The sequence below is a fragment of the Taudactylus pleione genome, unplaced genomic scaffold (assembly GCF_031769625.1).
Source record: "Taudactylus pleione unplaced genomic scaffold, aTauple2 ptg000179l, whole genome shotgun sequence".
In the NCBI taxonomy this organism is placed as follows: domain Eukaryota; kingdom Metazoa; phylum Chordata; class Amphibia; order Anura; family Myobatrachidae; genus Taudactylus; species Taudactylus pleione.
Genome location: NW_028284581.1, coordinates 16830773 through 16852628, shown reverse-complemented (window position 1 = coordinate 16852628; position 21856 = coordinate 16830773). Strand labels below are relative to the sequence as shown.

General features: G+C 44.6%; 1 protein-coding gene across 4 annotated transcripts in view; it reads left to right on the top strand.

Moving 5' to 3' along the window:
- The window catches only part of ATP9B (ATPase phospholipid transporting 9B), a 434681-nt gene that overhangs the window by 268531 nt on the left and 144294 nt on the right, over window positions 1-21856 (top strand). For all 4 annotated transcript variants that reach the window (XM_088475905.1, XM_088475902.1, XM_088475901.1 and 1 more), the window contains exon 11: window positions 8193-8269. In XM_088475905.1, coding sequence (XP_088332031.1) covers window positions 8193-8269 — 77 coding nt within the window. The remainder of the gene's footprint in view (window positions 1-8192; window positions 8270-21856) is intronic.

The following is a 21856-nucleotide window of genomic DNA, read 5'->3' as shown; positions in this document are numbered from 1 at the left end:
GTATACCCTCACTTGCTATCACACACTTGCTGTGTGACTTGTGTATATCTTGTAGTTTACAGCATTCAAACAAACTACTGAAATAGAATTCCTGTGTATTTCTCTTGTAGACCAGACAGAATGTTCAGACCAACATGAATATCCGCTTATACAGTATATGAAACATTAGTTGACGAACACTTTGCAATCCGAATCACAGTAAAAATAAAGACCAGTATCCAGTTAGCCTCGATATTTGTCGGGGGCGAAAAATGGGGATTTTTCGCCGATAATCCCCGTTTTTTGCAGGTGTTTTTTTCCCCATATCCTGTTATTTCGGACCAAAAAAATATGATATTTCTCCCAAAAACACATAGGATCCGTTAAAAGAAAATATATGGAATTACCCTTGGCGCAGAGCAAAATACAGCACAGTGGACAAAGGGTTAACCAGCAGCTGCTACCAGATGGTTGCCACCATCTATAGTAAGAAAGATATCCAGGAAAAAAACACAGCAGCGCTTAGTAATCACTTTGTACAATAATTATCCAAAAGTGATTTAAATAATAACCACAGATATATAAAAAATATCAAGACACAATTTAATTATATATATATATATATATAACATATAAAAAATTAGATTATAACAATGGTATCCAATGAATATATCTTGATAAAAATTCTGCACATATATACCAATATGTATGTGTAATTATTACACCTGAGGCACCAACTATATATAGTCAGTATTCCAAATATAAAGGTGTGTTTAGGAATCCTCTATTCACACGTCGAGGATATTGTATCCTATAACGAGCAACAAAGTATACTTATGGAGCATACACACGGTCAGATTTGTCAGATCTGTCAGATGAACGATTTGAATGATTTTACCAAAGATTTGAACAATTTTTGACTGCATTAAATTAATGGAATCGTCCAAGTCTGACTGCAAACACATCAGATGTCAGATATCGTTATCTGACCATTGGGAACGTGCATCGTTCAAATCGTTCATCTGACAGATCTGACAGATATGTCAGATATGTTAGATTTTCCTTCAGATATGAACGATTGAACGATTTTTAAATCGTTATCGTTCAGATCTGAAGAAAAATCTGACCGTGTGTATGCTCCATTATAGTGATTATTTAGAGTTCCTTCAATGTGTTGCGACTTGGTTGATATATTTGTATAGCTCTAATAGAGATAACAATCCTTGTAACCACATATAGAGGACCAGCATCTACAGATCTTTATCCCCAGAGAAGAAATTATTACAGTCTCGGATGTGGAAATTGCGTGTTTCAGCTGAAGCAAAAAACGTCTGTTTGCTAAAGTGTAAAACTCTTTGATAAAGCTTCCACTTGGGATACGAAACGCTTCTGCGGACTTTCTACAGTTTTTGGATAATATTGGATAAGTGACATTCAAGTTTTACTCCACATCTCTCCGTGTGCCACACTAACAATGGACTTAATCGGAGAATATACTGCACTGCAAATGCTTTCATTTACCTCCAGCTCCTGGTATTATTGGATATACATAATTTACCAGTACGGGATTACCTACACAAACAACGACCTCAAGGGCTGTCACGAAGATGACCACACTACTGTCCGCAAAGCTGCCAGAACGAACGGACACGCAGTGTCATTTACACACAGCGCTACCGCAGCTTGGCTGTGAGTCGCTGCAATCTCTGGAGCCCTGCATGTGGAGGATCCGTTATATGCAGTCTACTTGTGACGGGACTGGGTCAGATTTTAAGTGTGGAGAGACAATCTGTGATTTTGTTTCAACAAGGGTTTGGACGTGGAATCCATAGTCACTGAACCCTAACTGTTATATACTGTACGTTTTTGTCAAAGCATATTTTATATATATATTCTGATTTTGATACTGTATCGTTTTTTCATTTTATCATAAACCATATCCAATATATTTCTTTAAAATTATATTTATAAATTAGCGCTGGACATTTTCTTTTTCCTGCATTTATAGCGACTAGTAATAGTCATATTGAGCTTACACAGGCTCATTTGTCTTGCTGCTATATATTTACAAATAGATTATCTTTGCACTAGTGCCTCCTATTTTTCTCATTTCTCCACTATTTCTTACTTGCATCGTAATTTTAGTCAGATATGAAATGTCAACATTCATCACGGCAGCATGATAATGTCAGCGTTGACCATGTCACATTCTCTGCTATCCCTAATCCTTACACCTAACCCTAACTATGCCTCAAGTGCCTAACCTAACCTCTCCTCACAGCTTAACCCTAATGTCGATATACTGAAAATGTCGACCAGATGACTGTCAACATATTAACAATGTTGACATCTTAACTGTCGACATTGTGGTGTTAACATTATGAATATCGACAATGTTACTGTCGACCTTTTGAGTACATCCCCATAATTTTGCACCTGAAGACAAGGACTGAACCTGGTCCGAGGGTATTACCCCAGTATGAAATAAGATATTTTAAAAAAAAAAAAACATTCAGGTCACAACATTTTTGGGTATTTTATATTTATTCCTGTATTTTAGCTATTTGTGCCATCAAGCTTTTATAACATTTATATACAAAATGTATTTGTTCAGTGTTAAGTTATTTGTAAATGTTACCCTCATTATACCTTACATGTACAATGTAGTTTTCTACTAATTTCTTTGTAGCCACTTTGTAGCCAGAAAAATACTATTGTATTATTTCGCAGTTTTTTAAAAGGGGGTTTTACGAACTCCTGTTTTGTCCTATCAAACATAAGTAAAATTCATAGCTCTGTAAAATGTGAATTTTCATCTATTTTGAAAATTTTATTAAGTGGTAGTCTGAGACTTTTATTGTTTATTTTACTGTATCTCTTTATTTTAAATTCAGGAAAATTTGATTCATTTTAAACTCACTCAATTATCCATATCTTAAATATATATTTATATACAATCAGGTGCATAAATATTGGGACATTGATAGAATTTTCATATTTTGGCCTCTATTCACCACCACAATGGCTTTGAAATTAAACAAACAAGATGTGCTTTAACTGCAGACTTTCAGATTTAATTTGAGGGTAATTACATCCAAATCAGGTGAACGGTGTAGGAATTACAACGGTTTCTATATGTGCCTCCCACTTTTTAAGGGGCCAAAAGTAATGGGACAAACTAAACAATCCTAAATCTAACTTTCACTTTTTAATACTTTGTTGCAAATCCTTTGCAGGCAATTACAGCCTGAAGTCTGGAACGCATAGACATCACCAGACGCTGGGTTTCATCCCTGGTGATGCTCTGCCAGGCCTCTACTGCAAATGTCTTCGGTTCCTGCTTGTTCTTGGGGCATTTTCCCTTCAGTTTTGTCTTCATCAAGTGAATTGCATGCTCAATCGGATTCAGGTCAGGGGATTGACTTGGCCATTGCATAACATTCCACTTTTTAGCCTTAAAAAACTCTTTGGTTGCTTTTGCAGTATGCTTCGGGTCATTGTCCATCTTCATTGTGAAGCGCCGTCCAATGAGTTCTGAAGCATTTGACTGAATATGAGCATATAATATTGCCCGAAACACTTCAGAATTCATTCTGCTGCTTTTGTCAGCAGTCACATCATCAATAAATACAAGGGAACCAGTTCCATTGGCAGCCATACATGCCCACGCCATGACACTACCACCACCATGCTTCACTGATGAGGTGGTGTGTTTTGGATCATGAGCAGTTCCTCTCCTTCTCCATACTCTTTTCTTCCCATCACTGTGGTACAAGTTGATCTTTGTCTCATCTGCCCATAGGATGTTGTTCCAGAACTGTAATGGCTTTTTTAGATGTTGTTTGGCAAACTCTAATCTGGTCTTACTGTTTTTGAGGCTCACCAATGGTTTACATCTTGTGGTGAACCCGCGATATTCACTCTAGTGAAGTCTTCTCTTGATTTTTGACTTTGACACATATACACCTACCTCCTGGAGAGTGTTCTTGATTTGGCCAACTGTTGTGAAGGGGTTTTTCTTCACCAGGGAAATAATTCTTCTGTCATCCACCACAGTTGTTTTCCGTGGTCTTCCGGGTCTTTTGGTGTTGCTGAGCTCTCCGGTGCGTTCTTTCTTTTTAAGAATGTTCCAAACAGTTGATTTGGCCACACCTAATGTTTTTGCTATCTCTCTGATGGGTTTGTTTTGATTTTTCAGCCTAATGATGGCTTGCTTCACTGATAGTGACAGCTCTTTGGATCTCATATTGAGAGTCGACAGCAACTGATTCCAAATGCAAATGTCACACCTAGAATCAACTCCAGACCTTTTACCTGCTTAATTGATAATGAAGTAACGATGGAATAGCCCACACCTGTCCATGAAATAGCTTTTGAGTTGATAGTCCCATTACTATTGGCCCTTTAAAATGTTGGAGGCACATATAGAAACCATTGTAATTCCTACACCGTTCACCTGATTTGGATGTAATTACCCTCAAATTAAATCTGACAGTCTGCAGTTAAAGCACATCTTGTTTGTTTCATTTCAAAGCCATTGTGGTGGTGAATAGAGGCCAAAATATGAAAATTCTGTCAATGTCCCAATATTTATGCACCTGACTGTATGTGTGTATATATATATATATATATATACACACATTTTGCACAGTAGTCTCTGCCCCTATAATCAAAACATGGAATTCCCATCACTAAATGGGCAGTGGTCATTTCTCTTGTAGTGGATAAAGTGTACGGTTGTAGGGTAATGCTGATAACCATATCATGCCTTTGGTTTCGAGAATTTAATATAATGCAAGGTCATAGAACATGTCATTTTTGCACTTAACATATTTGTCTCTATTTTAGGGATATGTGATTATTTCATAGTGATAATAAGTTGTTTGTTGATTGCCTTTTTGCCTTGCACTTCAGACATCTGTGCATGAAATGATTCATTACTAATTTTGCTTCTTGTCCTGGTGACACTTGAAATGTTTACAACAAATTTACGTTTATAAGTGGCCCTTCTCTGCCATCATGTTCATCTAATATAAACAAGAACATTCATCTTTTGAATGAGGCAGGCCATAATGCATTGGGAAATTAAGATGGGAATATTGATCATTGTGCAGGAACGCTGGGAAAGTCACTTTATCTGCAGAAGATAACAAGTGTCAGTGTCTCTGTTATGAAACCATAAGGACAGTCTTTCTTTTTCTTAATTTTTATTCAAGAGAATTCAGATTAATGCTAGTGTCACAAGAGATACAAACCCCAGCATTCTGTAATTAAAGCAATGCAATTTGTGTGACGAGAATCCACAGTATAATAACTGGGACTGAACTCTGTATTTCTTCAACTACAGAACTCTGACACTCTGTAACTTGTGCGACAGTAGTTCAGTTGTAAATGCCATAATTGAGAGAAAACACATTTTACAAGCCATGTTGCATTTATGTTTTCCATAAAAGAAACCTCCACATTTGAGAAACCAGCGGTTTGTCTTTCACATCTGGAACAGCTTTTTGAGCATTCCAGTGTTTTACAGTAAGTGTGTCTGACACATGCAGTGACTAGAGTTTCAGCTGCTTTTGCACTTTGTATTAATGCATAATCTCCAGTTATTTGGTTAAAAAAAAAATACATACATGCATATTCATGCACACCCAACTATACAGGTATACTCCAGGAGGAATAAAAGTCCAGTTTGCAATTTAATTAATTTTATAGTACAGAAAACAGTAAAGTATTAGGAGTCATGTTCTGTTTTCAAATCCTAACCAGATCCAGTATTCCAAAATTGGATAGAGGTGGTTGGCGTATGAGATTGCTTAAACAGTACGCTGTTTGAGTCGTCTGTCTATAGAAAGTAGACAAATGCTCTGTGTGATGAGTGCATTCAGTGCACAACATACAAACCACTTAAAATATCATACACAGCTACTACTGCGGGAAAAACTAATGACATTACTAATTTGTGAGCCTAGCGGGAGATTAAAAAAGTACTTTATACTATAGCTGGAGGCCATAGACTTTTAACTCTGGGCTCAACTCAATTAGATGCGACATAGATGGGCCTGTAAAAAAGTGTGGTAGATCTGGACTGGGGTCTTTTTGTGCACAGCGCCAAAGGGCTGCATACAAAAAGTGCGAGACCCAGGAGAGATCAGACCGCGAGGGGGCATTTCATGCCGTTACAATGGCAACTCGCCCCTTTTCGCATCTAATTGAATTGAGCCCTATAGCTGTTGTAGAACTACAAGTCCCAACAGAGGTAATGAATAGCAAGTAAGTAAAACAATATTTTACAATTTCATTTAACTTCACTTAGGGTCTTCTTCACTGAACCTAGTTATTTTTCATGGAATTACTCTTAAGTTTTAGTAAATACACAAAAATAAGCCAGGATTCCCCCTCCTCTAAATTTCTTAACCACCCCCAGCACTAATAAGCCTGGGCTGGATTTCACTAAAACAGGGGAACATTGAGTCTGGTGTCGTCTTGCTAGATTGCTAACTAGCAACAGACTAGACCAGCTAGGCCAGTTCCTATTATAGCAGGGTATAACACACAGAGGCCCTGATTCAGAGCCGGACGCTCTGATAGAGCGCTCGCTCTGAATCAGGGCGTCCTCCATTTTTAGAACGGCCTCCTGGCCGCTCGTATAGCTGTGGGTGACCACCCACAGCTATAGCGAGCGGCCAGGAAGATGGTCGCGATGGTCAAGACCATCGCGACCATCGGGCTTGCGACGAGACCCTTGTGTTAGGGTCTTGTTGCCGCAAGCCCTGGAGTGCTTTCGGCTCTATCAGAGCCGAGAGCACTCCCACTGACATCACTTGTGATGTCAGTGGGACCGGCCCCAGACGGTAGGCGTTCCCATGGGAACGCCTCCATCTGGGCAGCCACGCCCCCTGGCACACCCACCAAAGGGGGCGTGCTGTCACTCACCATCGACAGCACACCCCCTTTGTAGCAAGACCCAGAGCGACGGCTTGCCCGTCGCTATCCGGGTCTCGCGCATGTGCACCACGGTGTCGCCTCCGTCGAGCGCATGCGCACTGGGCCAACATCGCGAGCGGGTCTGAATTAGGCCCAGAGTGTGAATCCATCCAACACCAGCTTGGTCAGTGCAGGGCTGTGATTTTATATTGAGGGGATATTTTATACAAAACGAATGGACCATCCCTACCAGACACTAGCTAAATAAATGTAACAATGGTGTGTGTGTATGTGTATTTTATATTGTTTTTTTTTTTTATAAATTGGTTTAAAGAACCAAAGTTTTAGTGGCCTGATTACCATTCTACTAGGACCACTGAGGTGGAAATTTGTTTTCCATGTGTTCCTTTTTTTTAGCCTGCCCATGCAAGGAGGGCCAGTTCTTAAGCTGGGTACACACCTAAAGATTTTCTGTCCAACCATCCAACTAGTTGATTGGTTGGAATGAAAGTCTGGTAAGGTATGGGAGTAACTGATGATCAGCAATTTGCTCCTAAATGCCAGAAAACTGATGAAAATGGTCGTCAGACAAGTTTGTTAAATGTTTGATCTAAACAATTTGTTCAAACAACAGTTTTTGTCCATTTTCCGGCGTATGGGAGCAAATTGCTGATTGTCATTTGCTTTCATACCTTACCAGATTTTCATTCCAACCGATCAACTAGTTGGCTGGTTGGACAGAAAATCTTTAGGTGTGTACCCAGCTTTACTGTCACAGCTGCACACAGTACTCGTAGTCCCCCTTTTCAGCAGGTTGCATCTTGTCAGGTAGAGCTTATAAGAAAACCACACATTTGAATTGTGTGCATCATGCTTGGTTTTATCATGTTATTTGTTTTTTGTTTCTTTTAATGGCATCCAAAGTCATTCTAGTCTTAAGATGATTAGGAAATAAGTGGAAACACAAATTAAAAAAAAAATTGAAACATACAGTAAGTTTACTAGGAAATATTATAAATTATGAACGCAGAACATATAGTTATTTTTGTTTCCACATGTATTTATCTTGTAAAAACAAACATAAAAAAGCATTTGGTCAAACCAAGCATAAAGGGAAGTTGTTTCTTTTTGCAGTTGTCAGAGTTGCTCCCTAACACCAAATCTGGTTTGTTGATCATGAATTAATATATGAAATGTCTAAAAATGTATTATTTTCACTTTATAAATCTGTACAAATATAGCACTTTGTATACCATAATTGTTTATTCTTTTGCCATTTTTTTTTCTAGGTACTGTGATAGGTGTTGTCATTTACACTGGAAAGGAGACCAGAAGTGTAATGAATACATCAAATCCAAAAAACAAGGTGAAGATGCTTTTTATGATCCCATAATTATGCTAGAATAAACCAATAAGGTAGTAATACTGGGAGGAGAGAGAGGGGGAGATGGCCCTGGAGAGAGAGGTAGCCCAGGAGAGTGTCAGAGAAGAAGTGAGAGAGGGGAGTGGCACAAAAGGAAAAAGAGCGAGGCGGGCCGGCCAACAGTACATTGAGAGGTGGCCTAACAGGAGAGAGAGGCAGCTCAGAGGTAATAGTTATAAAGGGTGGCGGCCCAAGAAGACCCAGGGACAAAAACACAAACAATTATAACTACAGTAGGCAACAACTGCTACAGCTAGAAAACAAAGTGTGTGTATATATGCTCACCTCTTCAAGCTATCCCTCTTCACTGGCATCTTTCCCTCATCCTTTAAACTCGCTCTTGTCTCACCCATTCTAAAGAAAACCAACCTTGACCCCTTCTCACTCTCTAATTACCACCCCATTTCTCTTCTCCCTTTTGTCTCTGAAATACTCAAGTGACTTGTCTACAACCGTCTCACCTTCTTCCTCTCTGATAACTCAGGGGTCGATTCAGACCCCGACGCTAAGCTGCGCTCTCTCGCTGCCAAAAGGGTCCGGGTTTGCAAGTTCCACGATCGCACTGTCTGGTGTAAGGACGCCCTCTATGTCTTAGAGAGTGATGGCAGAGTGAGCACACGCCGGTATAAAGACGTCCACTTTTCTTTCTTAGCTCACGTCATCTCCAGGAAGTGTATGATTAATCAGAACCATCAAGAACCATTTCAGCTGCACGCAGCACTTGAGGTAGACCCTACCCCACAGCAAGCACTGCGATCACTTCAGGCTGAAATGAAACCAAGTGATGTGTACCATTGTACGCTTCCGTGCTAATTATGCACACCCTTAAAACTCAGTTTTGACACCCAGGCACGCCTGCGTTCGGAGCACCACTCCACCGTTCACAAGCACCTTCCCCTGTTAACACCCACAAAAGGCACTGTCACTCAAAGTAGCGCTCAGTCTTTGTGCTAGGAGCGCACGATTTCCGAAAGCAGTGACTGGTTCGCGCACTGCGATGCATACGTAAATGGGCGACAATTGTCCATAGCGTGCGTCTGCGGCTTAGCGTCTGGGTCTGAATCCGGCCCGCAATCCTTAATCCTCCCCAATCTGGCTACCACCTCCTCCACTCCACTGAAATTTCCCTGGCCAAAGTCACCAACGATCTTCTCTCTGCGAAATCCAGAGGCCACTTCACCTTCCTTGACCTGTCTGCAGCCTTTGATACCATGGATTTGCCGTCTCCTACAGTGCACCCTTCAGAGTACGGGCCTCTCTGACACCATCTTTTCTTAGTCCACTATCTCTGTCACTGGTTCTTCCTTCTCTCTATCTATCCTTCCCGTCGGGGTTCTGTCTTTAGCTATCTACTCTTTTTTTTCTATACACTGTCTTCCCTCCCTATATAGTCTCCTCCCCTCCTGACCTCTCTGTCACTGTCAACAATACCACTATATTATCTGTTCCTCTGCTTGGGAGTCATTCTGACCTTTTCTCCTATGCCCCCGACCACCCCTCCACATTTCGGGTCTCATTCAGACCCGGTCGCAAGCGCCGATGCGCTCGCAACCGGGTCGATGGTCCCCACAGAGCATGCGCACGACGGAGCCGGCTAGCGATGGGCGCTCCGTCGCTAGGGGTCTCGTAGCAGATGGGGTGAGCTGTCGATGTTGAGTGACAGCTCGCCCCGTTTGCTGGGCGGGCCGGGGGCGTGCCCGGCCAAACGGAGGCGTTCCAGTCGGAACGCTTGCCGTTTGGTGGCGGCCCCACTGACATCCTTGATGATGTCAGTGGGGAACTTCCTGCTCAAACAGAGCAGGAAGTTCCCTGGGGCTTACGAGAGCCCAGACCCAACCTTAGGGTCTGGTCGTAAGCCCCGATGGTCGCGATGGTGATGACCATCGCGACCAATCACCCTGATCGCAAGCTAAGCTGTGGGTGGTAACCCACAGCTTAGCTTGCGACCTGGAGGCAGCACTTCAAAACAAGAAGTGCCCACCCTCATTCAGAGTGAGCGATCACTTCTTGCGATCGACTCTGAGTGAGGGCCTTAATCTCTTGCCCTATCCTGTCGGTTCCAGTTTTGCAACATTGCTCGCAGCAGACCCTTCTTCTCCCAGGGTACCACCAAAAACATTGTCCACTCATTGATCATCTGTCGCCTCGACTACTGCAACCTTCTCCTCACTGGACTCCCCCACTCACATTTTGTTCCTCTCCTATCTGTATATGTAGTTATAGATATATAGATAGATAAAGATGTGGTTCACCAGTACACAGAGAAAAAAAACCTCATAAAAAATGAACACGCCCAGGTAATGCCAAGTGCTACAGCTAGGTTGTGTGTACATAAACAGTGGTTTGCAATTGTATTCAACCGCCGTAAAATGTCCACAGTTTTCTGTAATACAAATGACACGTACACAGACTGTTCAAGACAGTATTTTTATTGCAAACCAGAAGGCTCTTACAGTGGCTTTTCAGAGGTTTATTACAAAAAACTTTTCCTTTTTGAAAATGTTCTCCTAAATCAGTCAGTTACTAATGCTGTACGGTATTCACGCATCAGCCATAACATTAAAATCACCTGCTTAGTATTGTGTAGGTCCCCCTTGTGCCGCCAAAACAGTTCTGACTCCTGTGGCATCTGGCACCAGACAGTAGCAACTGATCCTTTAAGTCCTGTAAGTAGTGAGGTGGGGGCTCCATGGCTCTAACTTGTTTTTACAGCACATCCCACAGATGCTCGATCGGATTGAGATCTAGGGAATTTGGAGACCAAGGGGGTCATTCAGACCCGCTCGCAAGCGGGTCGATGTTACTCCACTGCGCATGCGCACGACGGAGGGAGCTCCGTCGTACGCATGCGTGAGACCCGGCTAGCGACGGGGTAGCCGTCGCTCCGGGTCTCGCACCAAAGGGGGCGTGCTGTCGATGTTGATTGACAGCACACCCCCTTTGGTGGGCGTGCCGGGGGCGTGGCTGCCAGACGGAGGCGTTCCCATGGGAACCCTAAGTCCCCCCCGGGAGCCCTAAACCTAACCCTCCCCTACCCCCGCGGCTGTACGCGCTTGGCGCCCGGCATCCCATTGATCGGGATGCCGGTCTCCTGGCGTCGGTAAAATGACAGGCGTCTAGATGTAGACTCCTGTCATTTAACCCTCGCCGGGATTAAGAAGTCGGGACGCCAGCGGTCGGCATTGCGTCCGCCGGCTTCCTGAACGTATACCATGATAATGACAGGGAATGATGCCTTGATAATAGTGGTAGATAAATCCATCTGAGTATGCCTCTTTAGATTTTCCTAGGTACACACCCAAATAAAATGTACTATGCACATCAATGGTTAACAATATACTCTATTAATTATTGGTGTCAATTATTAACGGTACAAAAAAACTATAAATATATTCACCTTACATCTTGTCATGTGATCAAAATATTGGTTTTAACATAAGGGAGACTGAATGTAATTGTCTCATGTACTAGACATTTCACAAGAAACATAAACATACTGTACCCTGAAAAGTATGTTAGACGTATTCAGCACCGAAGGAGGAGTTAATGTGACATTTTGTCGTTTGGATAATGAATCATCTATTGAAGGGTCTCCAGAAATGAGGAGCAGGATGGTTTAGTAATTTGCCTCAGGAAAGCAAAGCTGTCAATATGTGTCTGAAATCGGCATCTAGTGTTGAACGTTGACGACTGTTTTGTTAAATGTGTTGATGGTGTCTGCCAGCATAAAATGTCCATCACTATTGTCTATTTCTCATGGAGACTAGATCCCTGCAGGCTAGTGGAAGGCCACATTAACTGTCCAGAGTCTGATGAGAATTCCAATCACAAATAGTTGTTTCTTGTAAATGAAAGCTTTGCAAATTCAGCTCAAACTTGATTATGCTTTTTCTGCTTTGTATATGTAAATATATTTTTATATTACATCAGAGGAGGACATAAAAATAAACCTTACTTCAGAGTATTGTGTACATTTATTTAAAATGAATGGTAAAAGTTTATTCTAGAACAATGGTTCTCAAACTCTGTCCTCAGGACCCCACACAATTCACGTTTTCTAGATCACCCAACAGGTGCACAGGTGGATTCATTACTCACTGACACATTTTAAAGATCTAAAAGATTTAAAAGTGGAGCTGATTCTTTGAGGAGACCTGGAAAACATGCACTGTTTGGGGTCCTGAGGTCCAAGTTCGAGAACCTGTGTTCTAGAGAATGTTACATATGTGCACTGATACAACAGCTGAACTCCATTTTTAGTTGCTAATTTCTTCTTGATAAATACAAATAAGCATATTTAGCAGTCTAAAGGGGCCCATACATTAGCAATCAATAGGGGCAATTGTGCTTTTTGCAGACGATTGTGTAGAAAAATTTACAAAATATGGGGTTTACAGATCACAGACGACCATAGATATCGTTATCGTCCATGCGGGAACCCGCATCGTTGGTCGTTCGCTGCTTAGAAATTAACTATAGGAACGATTTATCGTTGAATGATATCGTTTATATCGTTCATAGATATCGTACCGTGGGTACGCACCTTAAGACATATTCAAATAAAACAGATGATCAGTGCAAACCGAGTTGCACAGGAACCTGGCGTGCCGAGAAGGGCTATTTGCAATGGCAATAGTGTTTGAGGACACATCTCTATGGATCACTACCGGCTATTCTATTGTGAAACATTAGATTTAATAAGTGGTGATATCTGATTAGCAGCAATTTCAATAAATTGTACCCTGCTGTACACGGTGATCAACCAGTACATTCCCCTGTAGTTATCTTAAGCATTCCTCTGTACAGAACTACTGAAAGATTTGACTGCATTGCATGAACTACACTGACCCAAAACGATCATAAATATACATTTTCAGAAATGCAGTTATTTATTTATGTATGTGATCATTGGTCTGCTTCATCACTTATATTCTACAGACCAATAATCTGACATCTGCTGTAAAATTTGCTTCAGAACCCATTGTCCAAGAGAAGTTTTTACTTCTCAAGATCGAGCAGTATTAAAATATGAATTGTTTACATCACACGTCCTATACCTGCACATCCAGCAGTGTCTTCCAACTGATACAATACACCAAATGCAATAATGCAAATTACATTGGTGAATTTGGGAGAAACACAAATGCCACCTCAGTGCTCACAACACAAGAAGAAGACCATGATAACAAGTCTATAGAAATCTCCATTATTATGCCTACACTAACGTGCCAGAAAGTGATGACAGAAATGATCGGGTTGCTTAGTCTGAGTGCTGAACACAAAACTGGACAGTGATCCTGTCACTCAGTTCATGGTCGTACTGGTTGTGACGTCAGCTTAAATTAATCAAAGATCCTAACCCTCAGAGTACTAGCTTGTATGTAGGTTCCTACCACATTTAAACTGATTTAACTTTCCTGACATAACCATTCTACTTGTCTCTTTACATAACTCATTATCAATTTAGTCTCTAAACCACTTAGGTTACCAGTCTCCTTTCTTCATCTAAGGGAATTTATGTGTTGTTTTTTTTTATTTTAAAGTGTTCCTTTTTATTTTAAGGTATTGTTTTCCATGTTACTAATGATACACACTGGTGTATGTTGTGAGAAAGGTGCATCAGATGATGTGATGTATTCACATGTTGCCAAAGCAGATTGCTGTTTTTGTCGTTCTTAATAACCTATTCAAAGAGCATGGATATTAGGAGAGAAATGATAATACAAATTGCCTTCAGCAATTATTGCAATCTCTGGGGTGTATTGATTTCTGTTTCTAATTGGAAAAAAGATGCTTTAGTGTGTGACTAACTGAGACAGGTAATATATTCTTTTATGTATATTGCATATGCCCACTCCTATTTAAACCATTTGTATATTGGGAAACATGGTGTTATCATACTCTGAATGTCAGGTCCCAGATGTGTACACTTGTCACCACGAGGCTTATTTACTAAAGCAATGGAAAACAAAATAGTGCAAGTATAGTCCGTCATATTTATCCTCATCAGGAAGCACAATTCAGCTTAACATGACTAGAAATTAATAAGATTGTAAAACACTCAAAATCTTTTTTGCAAAAATAAATACAGTATAACAAATTTTCATTATGCTGTTTGCATCTTCCTGCATCACACTAATAGCCATGTTCTCTTAATCTGTTTTTGCCACGTTTTAAAATATATGAACACATAGAGGCCCATTTATTAAAAATCGTATTTGCAATGCGATCTGTGCGCGATATTAGCGCCCATGTTTCCATTGCAGGATACGGTAATAACACTGGGATGTAACAAAGGGCACTCGTCCCTGCGATGAGCTGAGTGTAGTGGCCGCGTCAGCGGTCTCTTCACTCATGTGCTAGGAATTCTGCGCAAGCGCGGTCCACTGATCACACATGCGTGGTGGCCATTGCCGGGGAGGGTTCCTATGCAACCCTGTCTCAGCTAGTTTTGCTATATGTAGCCCATAGGCTACAATGTCTTACACCATCTTCAGATGGCATAAGTTGCATGGACGAAGTTCATATATCTCATATCTGTCCAACGATGTGCAACAGCGTAAACACTGGTAACATAGATGCACATTAAGCAGTCACGCGGCATATAGGTCAAGTCTGACCACCTGCAAACACTGCAGCTCTCCTGACTCGCAGAGAGCTTTTATGCTGTGAAGGAGCATATAATATATGCACAACCATGAAACACTGTTTAAATGATCTGACACGCCTGTGTTTTTCTAAACATCCCCCTGTCACCACCCCCAAATGCTGACTACCTGCCACTAACTTTGTGAGTGGTTCCTCAGTTCGAGCGTATCCCAATGCAATCACTGCACGTACGCAGTGTGGCTTTCGCACAGGCACAATGGCAAACAATCGCTCAATCTGCGTAAATATTGAATTTAATCAAAAGGAAACGGAAATTGGAATGGCGGGTCGCACCAAGGCTGCTATACTTGCAGAATTGCCCTGTTAATAATCTATCTGTATCTCAATATTTTATTATCTTCAGGGGTGCAACTCAGGGATACAACGACATTATATAAGCAAAGAAAGAAAAAAGAATCCCCATAAGAGTGCACTAATTCTTGCCATTATCAACATAAAATATAACCTTTATTAGAATGATTAAATAACCACCTCAGTGGTAAGATTAAAAACACAACAAAATATAAATCAAAAGAAAAAATTTCTACATCAGGGTCCATAGGGTATCCACAGGATACCTTGGGGTATAGGTGATGATGTCAGGCATCGGGCACCATAGAGTTAAAGTTTTCAGCCTCCCAGGATGCACTAGGATCCCCCTCCTATACCCCGCCCCCGAGCCAAAGCATCTCAGTTTCGTTTGTTGCCCGGCCGGAGTCGGATGCACCTGTTAGAGGGGGGCTAAGGATAGCCCCTGAAGTTTTCTTCAAAGCAGCTGTGGCTGCTCATCTGGATGTACAGCATGGACAGTACTGACGTCCATGCTGTCTTCCCTATACCCCCACCGGTACCAGAACGCCGGTACTGATCCGGGGATGCTGGTAAGCATCTGGGGTCACAGCTAGCGGTGACCCCAGATGTTTGGGACCATGGCCGGATCCAAGGGGGCAGCAGGTAAGCAGCGGGGTCCCATGGTGGGACCCTGCTGGCACATGGTCCAGAGTCCCCAGGCAGGAGGCTCCCTGAGGACTGGCTGCAGCGTGGAGCCAGGTACCTAACCTGCGCTTCCACTACCCCCCTGGGACAGCGGACCGCGGCTGAGTGGTAGCGCTGCGGCGTCCCAGGGGTTAAATGCATGCCAGGGGAGCACGCCTTCCCTGTAACACAGCCGGCGCCTCCCCCGCTGCACACAGCCCTCTCTCCTCTGCTGACTGGCCCTGTGGCAGCGCTCCTCGCCCAGACCGGCCTCCTCTCTGCTCCTCGGTGGCCATCTTTCCTGGAAGCATGGTGAGCGCTGTTGGATGCTGAAGATCGGTGGCATCGCGGTCTGGGTCCCCCGGCATACCTCTCCTCCGTTGACTTAAGGTCTGTGTATGCAGCGCTGTGTCCTACCAGGCTCTGTGTCTGTATAGTTGAGAATCAGCTCTGATAGTGCAGGAATTGATTTCTTTGCATTGTATGTGACTTCTGCTAGCGTCTACTGCCTGTACTTTCACTTTCTACTGTCAGCCATTTCACTGTCCCTGATCTTTTTCTGCTAAAGCCCTTGCGGTGCGGTGATTGCAGGGTGGTCTCACCCTGCAAGTATCAGTGAGAGGGGTCGCATACTTATCATCATGTCTGAGAGTGACTTTCCTCTCCAGCTTATGTGTACTACATGCAAGGTACCAATAGCGGAGGGGGAGGGTAACGCAGATGGGCTATGTCGGCAGTGTTATCTATTGGCGCGGCCAATTACTGTCACGGCTCTGGTACAGGAGCCGCCCTGGGCTTGTTTCGCCAAAGCGCTTACAACCCTCGTGGGCCAGTTAGCTCCGCAGCCTGCGTTCTCACAGATGGGATTGTCCCAGCAGTCAGTGGTGTCGTCACCCATGCAGGCATTCCCGAGACAATTGATGGTACCCCACAGTCTCCCTATTTCCCCTCCCTAAGTCTCTCAGGAGCCTGCGTGGGTTAATTCACTGACAAGTTCTGTACAGCGCTTGTCGGACGTGTTACAAGGGGAGTCTGTGTTGAGGCCACATAAGCAGCCGATGGCGTCTCTGTCCGCTCCTTATGAGGATGACGACGTGACGTCTGATGATGAGGAGATTCTGGATCTTTCTGACCAGGAACCTCTCCGTACTAAAGAATCGGACGCTAGGTCCAAGGTGTATATTCCTGGACTTATTCGGGCAGTACGCACAACTTTAGTTATTGAGGATGAAGATCCTCCGGTGTCCAAGTCTAAATATGCCTTTTTTAAGGATATTAAGGGTGACGCCACAGTGTTTCCTCTTTCGGGTCAGTTAGTGGACCATTTAGAGGAGGTGTGGAAATATCCTGTCAAACGGTATCAGCCTCAGAGACGCTTGGCGGTGGCTTATCCGTTTGCGGATAATTATTTTTCTAAGTGGGAATCCCCTCCACAGGTGGATTCTCATGTGACACGCCTACTTCGTAGTGCCACATTGCCCATGCCCTCCATGTCTTCTTTGAAGGATGCTACGGACCGAAAGGTGGAGATCTGCCTAAAGTCCGTTTATTCCCTTGCGGGGGGGGGGGGCAGCTAGGCCGGCTATGGCCTTTTGTTGGGTAGCCAGAGCTATGGAGCGCTGGGCTGATAGTTTGGAGGCATCTTTCGATTCCGACTGTTCGGCTGAACAGACCGAGTTGATAGGCAATCTCCAGGATTCGGCCACTTATATCAATGAAGCGGCTTTGGATATCAGTACTCTAGCGTCTCGGATTTCTTCGACAGCTGTAGCTGCTCGTCGCACCTTATGGTTGCAATCTTGGAAGGCGGAAGCTGATTCCAAAAAGGGCTTGGAAGCTGTGCCTTTTAATGGAGAAGTCCTATTTGGTCCGGATCTGGACGAAATTGTAGCCACGCTGGCGGCAGCCAAATCTGCATGTCTCCCGTCTGCTGCAGTTCCTTCCAGTTCAGGTACGTCGTCCTTTCGGCCTTACAGGGCCCAGGGTAGGCCTAAAGCACAGTCTTTTCCCCGTCAGGCTGGCCCCAAAAAATCGGCCAAGCCCCGGAAACAGGCCTGGAGTACCAGATGTCCGGCCCCTAAGCCAGATGACAAGCCTGCGGCCTGACGGTCCGGGCCTCCCTTTGGTGGATCCCAAAGTGGGAGGCCGTCTGCTGCAGTTTGCCCAGTGTTGGTCGGTTACCACGACAGACACTTGGGTTCTCGAGGTGGTTTCTCACGGGTACGCCCTCTCCTTTCAGCACAGGCCCCCGTCTCGATTCTTCACCACGGGTCTTCCATCAGACCGGAACAAAGCCTTGGAACTGCGGAAGGTTTTGCACACTATGCTCCAGGCTGGAGTTATAGTGCCTGTTCCATTCTCCCAGAGGGGCCAGGGTTTCTATTCCAATCTGTTTTTGGTGCAGAAACCCAATGGGTTCTATCGTCCGATCCCCAACCTCAAAGCACTCAACAGGTCTTTGCGGGTGCTGAGATTTCTGATGGAGACCCTACGGTCCATCATTCTGGCGTTGGAACCTGGGGATTACATGGTGTCGTTGGACATACAGGACGCTTACCTGCATGTCCCTATTCTTTTACGCCATCAACAGTTCATCAGGTTTGCAATCCGCAATGACCACTTTCAGTTCCGGGCGTTACCTTTTGGGCTGCGAGACAGCACCACGTGTATTCACCAAGGTGATGGCGGTCATGGCGGCTTCCCTGTGGCTGCAGGGAGTCCGCATGTTGCCGTACTTGGACGACCTTCTGTTGGTGGCAGGATCTCCAGAGCTCCTTCTACGCCACTTGGACCTGACCATTGCGGTACTGCAATGGCACGGCTGGTTGATAAACTGGCAGAAGTCCACCCTGATCCCGTCTCAGAGGATTCTGCACCTTGGAGCCTTATTGGACTCCGGATAGCAAAGGATCTTTGTGATAGGGGAAAAGATCTCTGCCTTGCAGTTAAGGGTGCGCAGTTGTCTGCAGAATTGCCGTGTGTCTCTGCACTCAGCGATGAGGTTACTGGGCTCCATGGTGTCAGTATTCGACATGGTGGAATATACCCAGTTTCACTCCAGACCTCTGCAGCAGTTGATCCTGTCCAAATGGAATGGACTGCCTCAGAGTCTAAAATCCCAGCCTGGAGGTTGCAGACGACCCATCTCAACAAGGGTCGTCCGTTCTGGGTGGCGAATTGGGTCCTGTTGACAACGGACGCCAGCTGGGGAGCAGTCACGGGTCCACACTTGTTCCAGGGCAGGTGGACTCGGGCGAAAGCAGAGCTTCCAATAAACATCTTGGAGCTCCGCACGGTTTTCAATGCTCTCCAGCAGGCACATCGGGTTTTCCAAGGTCACCCAGTGCAGGTCCAGTCGGACAACGCTACCACCGTGGCCTACATAAATCGGCAAGGAGGAACCCGAAGTCGGGCGGCTCTCATAGAGGTGTCCCAAATCCTGGTTTGGGCAGAGCGCAATCTCCCGGCCATATCAGCAGTATTCATCCCGGGAGTCCCTAAATTGGGAGGCGGACTTTCTCAGTCGTCAGGATGTTCATCCGGGGGAATGGTCTCTGCACCAGGACGTCTTTCAACTTCTGGTGGGCAGGTGGGGTCTTCCAGAGATCGACCTCATGGCGTCACGGCACAACAACAAGTTGCCGGTGTACGGGTCTCGCACAAGAGACGAAAAGGCGTCTCTGGTGGATGCTCTGACCGTCTGGTGGACGTTCCGGTTTGCTTATCTGTTTCCTCGGTTTTCCCTTCTTCCACGGGTAATCCGGAAATTCAAACAGGAAGGAGGGACGCTTCTGTTGATAGCTCCCGCGTGGCCCCGGAGGCACTGGTTCTCAGACCTCCAGGGACTGTCCGTGGACATTCCTCTGCGGTTGCCGTTACGCCCGGACCTCCTGTCACAGGGTCCTTGTCTTCACCCGGACCTGACTCGGCTGTCTTTGACGGCGTGGCTGTTGAGACGGCCATGTTAAGGTCCAGGGGGTTTTCCAGCTCTGTAGTGCAAACAATGCTAAGGGCTCGGAAACCATCCTCTGCAAGGATATACCATCGTGTGTGGCATACGTTCTTCCAGTGGTGTCGGCCGAGAGGTTATGCTCCTCGGGAGTTCTGTCTGTCTAGAGTGTTAGCTTTCCTACAGGCGGGACTGGACCATGGGCTTCGCCTTGCGTCTCTGAAGGTGCAGGTGTCTGCCCTATCCATCTGGTTCCATCAATCCCTGATGTGCACACCTTTATGCAAGGTCTTCTCAGAATTCAGCCACCTTTTGTTCCACCGGTAGCGCCTTGGGATTTAGCTGTGGTCCTGAGGGCTCTCCAGGGACCGCCGTTTAAACCACTGGGCTCAGTGGACCTCAAATGGCTGACAGCTAAAACAATTTTCCTTCAGGCCATTGCTTCGGCCAGACGTGTTTCTGACTTAGGGGCTCTCTCATGTAGACCCCCTTTTCTGATTTTTCATAGGAACAGGGCGGTGCTGCGCACTCGTCCTGGTTTCCTTCCTAAAGTTGTTTCCAGTTTTCACTTCAACGAGTTAATCGTTGTGCCGGCTTTTAACTCACCTGATCTTTCAGTGGGTGAGGCCACTTTGGACGTTGTGCGGGCCTTAAGGATTTATGTTGACCGCACTTCTTCATTTAGGAAGTCGGACGCCTTGTTTGTCCTCTATGGCTTCCGTAAAAAGGGTTGGCCTGCTTCAAAGCAAACTTTGGCAGGCTGGATTCGTATGGCCATTTCTGAAGCTTATCTTCATGAAGGCCTTCCAGATCCTTCCTCTGTGAGGGCTCATTCCACTAGGTCTGTGGGTCCTTCGTGGGCTGCTCGACGTGGTGCCTCTGCAGTCCAGATCTGCAAGGCTCCCACATGGTCCTCGGTCCATACCTTTGTGAGGTATTATGCATTTGACACCTTTGTCTCTCAGGATGCTTCCGTCGGGCGGCGGATTCTCCTTTAAGCACAGGAGCGTCCCCACCCTTAAAGGATACTGCTTTGGGACATCCCCAAGGTATCCTGTGGATACCCTATGGACCCTGATGTAGAAAATATGAGGTATGGTAAGAATTTACCTTAGTTATCTCTATTTCTACAAAGTCCATAGGGTTCCACAGGACTCCCGCCCTGTCGTACCTGTGCTGCAGATGGGCTTTGCTCTGGTCACCGGTTCTTCCGTCTCCCTCTGGTGAGAATGTGATTCTTGTGTGTGTCCAGATCTTTTTTCTCTCTTCCTTCTCCTCCTCCGGCCTATGGCTTGGTACGTAACTGAGATGCCTTGGCTCGGGGGCGGGGTATAGGAGGGGGACCCTAGTGCATCCTGGGAGGCTGAAAACTTAACTCTATGGTGCCCGATGCCTGACGTCATCACCTATACCCCAAGGTATCCTGTGGAACCCTATGGACTTCATAGAAATAGAGATAACAAAGGTAAGTTTGCAGTGCTTTTTCAAAAGGCAGACTGCAAAACGCGCGTCAGGCATTTTATGTGCCAGTATATATGTGTCTAATATGTTGCTAAAAATGTGTTGATGGAGATCTAAATTACCTGTCATTGCTACTGTATGTCCCACGTTGTGCACGATATATGGCTGTCAGTAGTGGAGCGGTAAGCCGCACGACGCTGCAGAGTCAGTGCGGGCTCCAGCTGACAAGCCGCTCACGCTGCCAGTACACGCGGCAGCCTTTCTAAAAATATATCAGTTACTGGAGTCCCGGATATTTAGTAATAGGTAGATGTGCAGCATTCTATGTATCTCCAAATAGATGGACTGTAATGATACATGATTACTTTAGGATGCCTGTTGTACATTTAATACCTATTATACTCTGTGTCTGGTGGAGATTCCTACATTAGACTCTATGATGGCTCTATATTGATATTGCACATACATTATGTGAGGGATATTTACCCACTATTTAT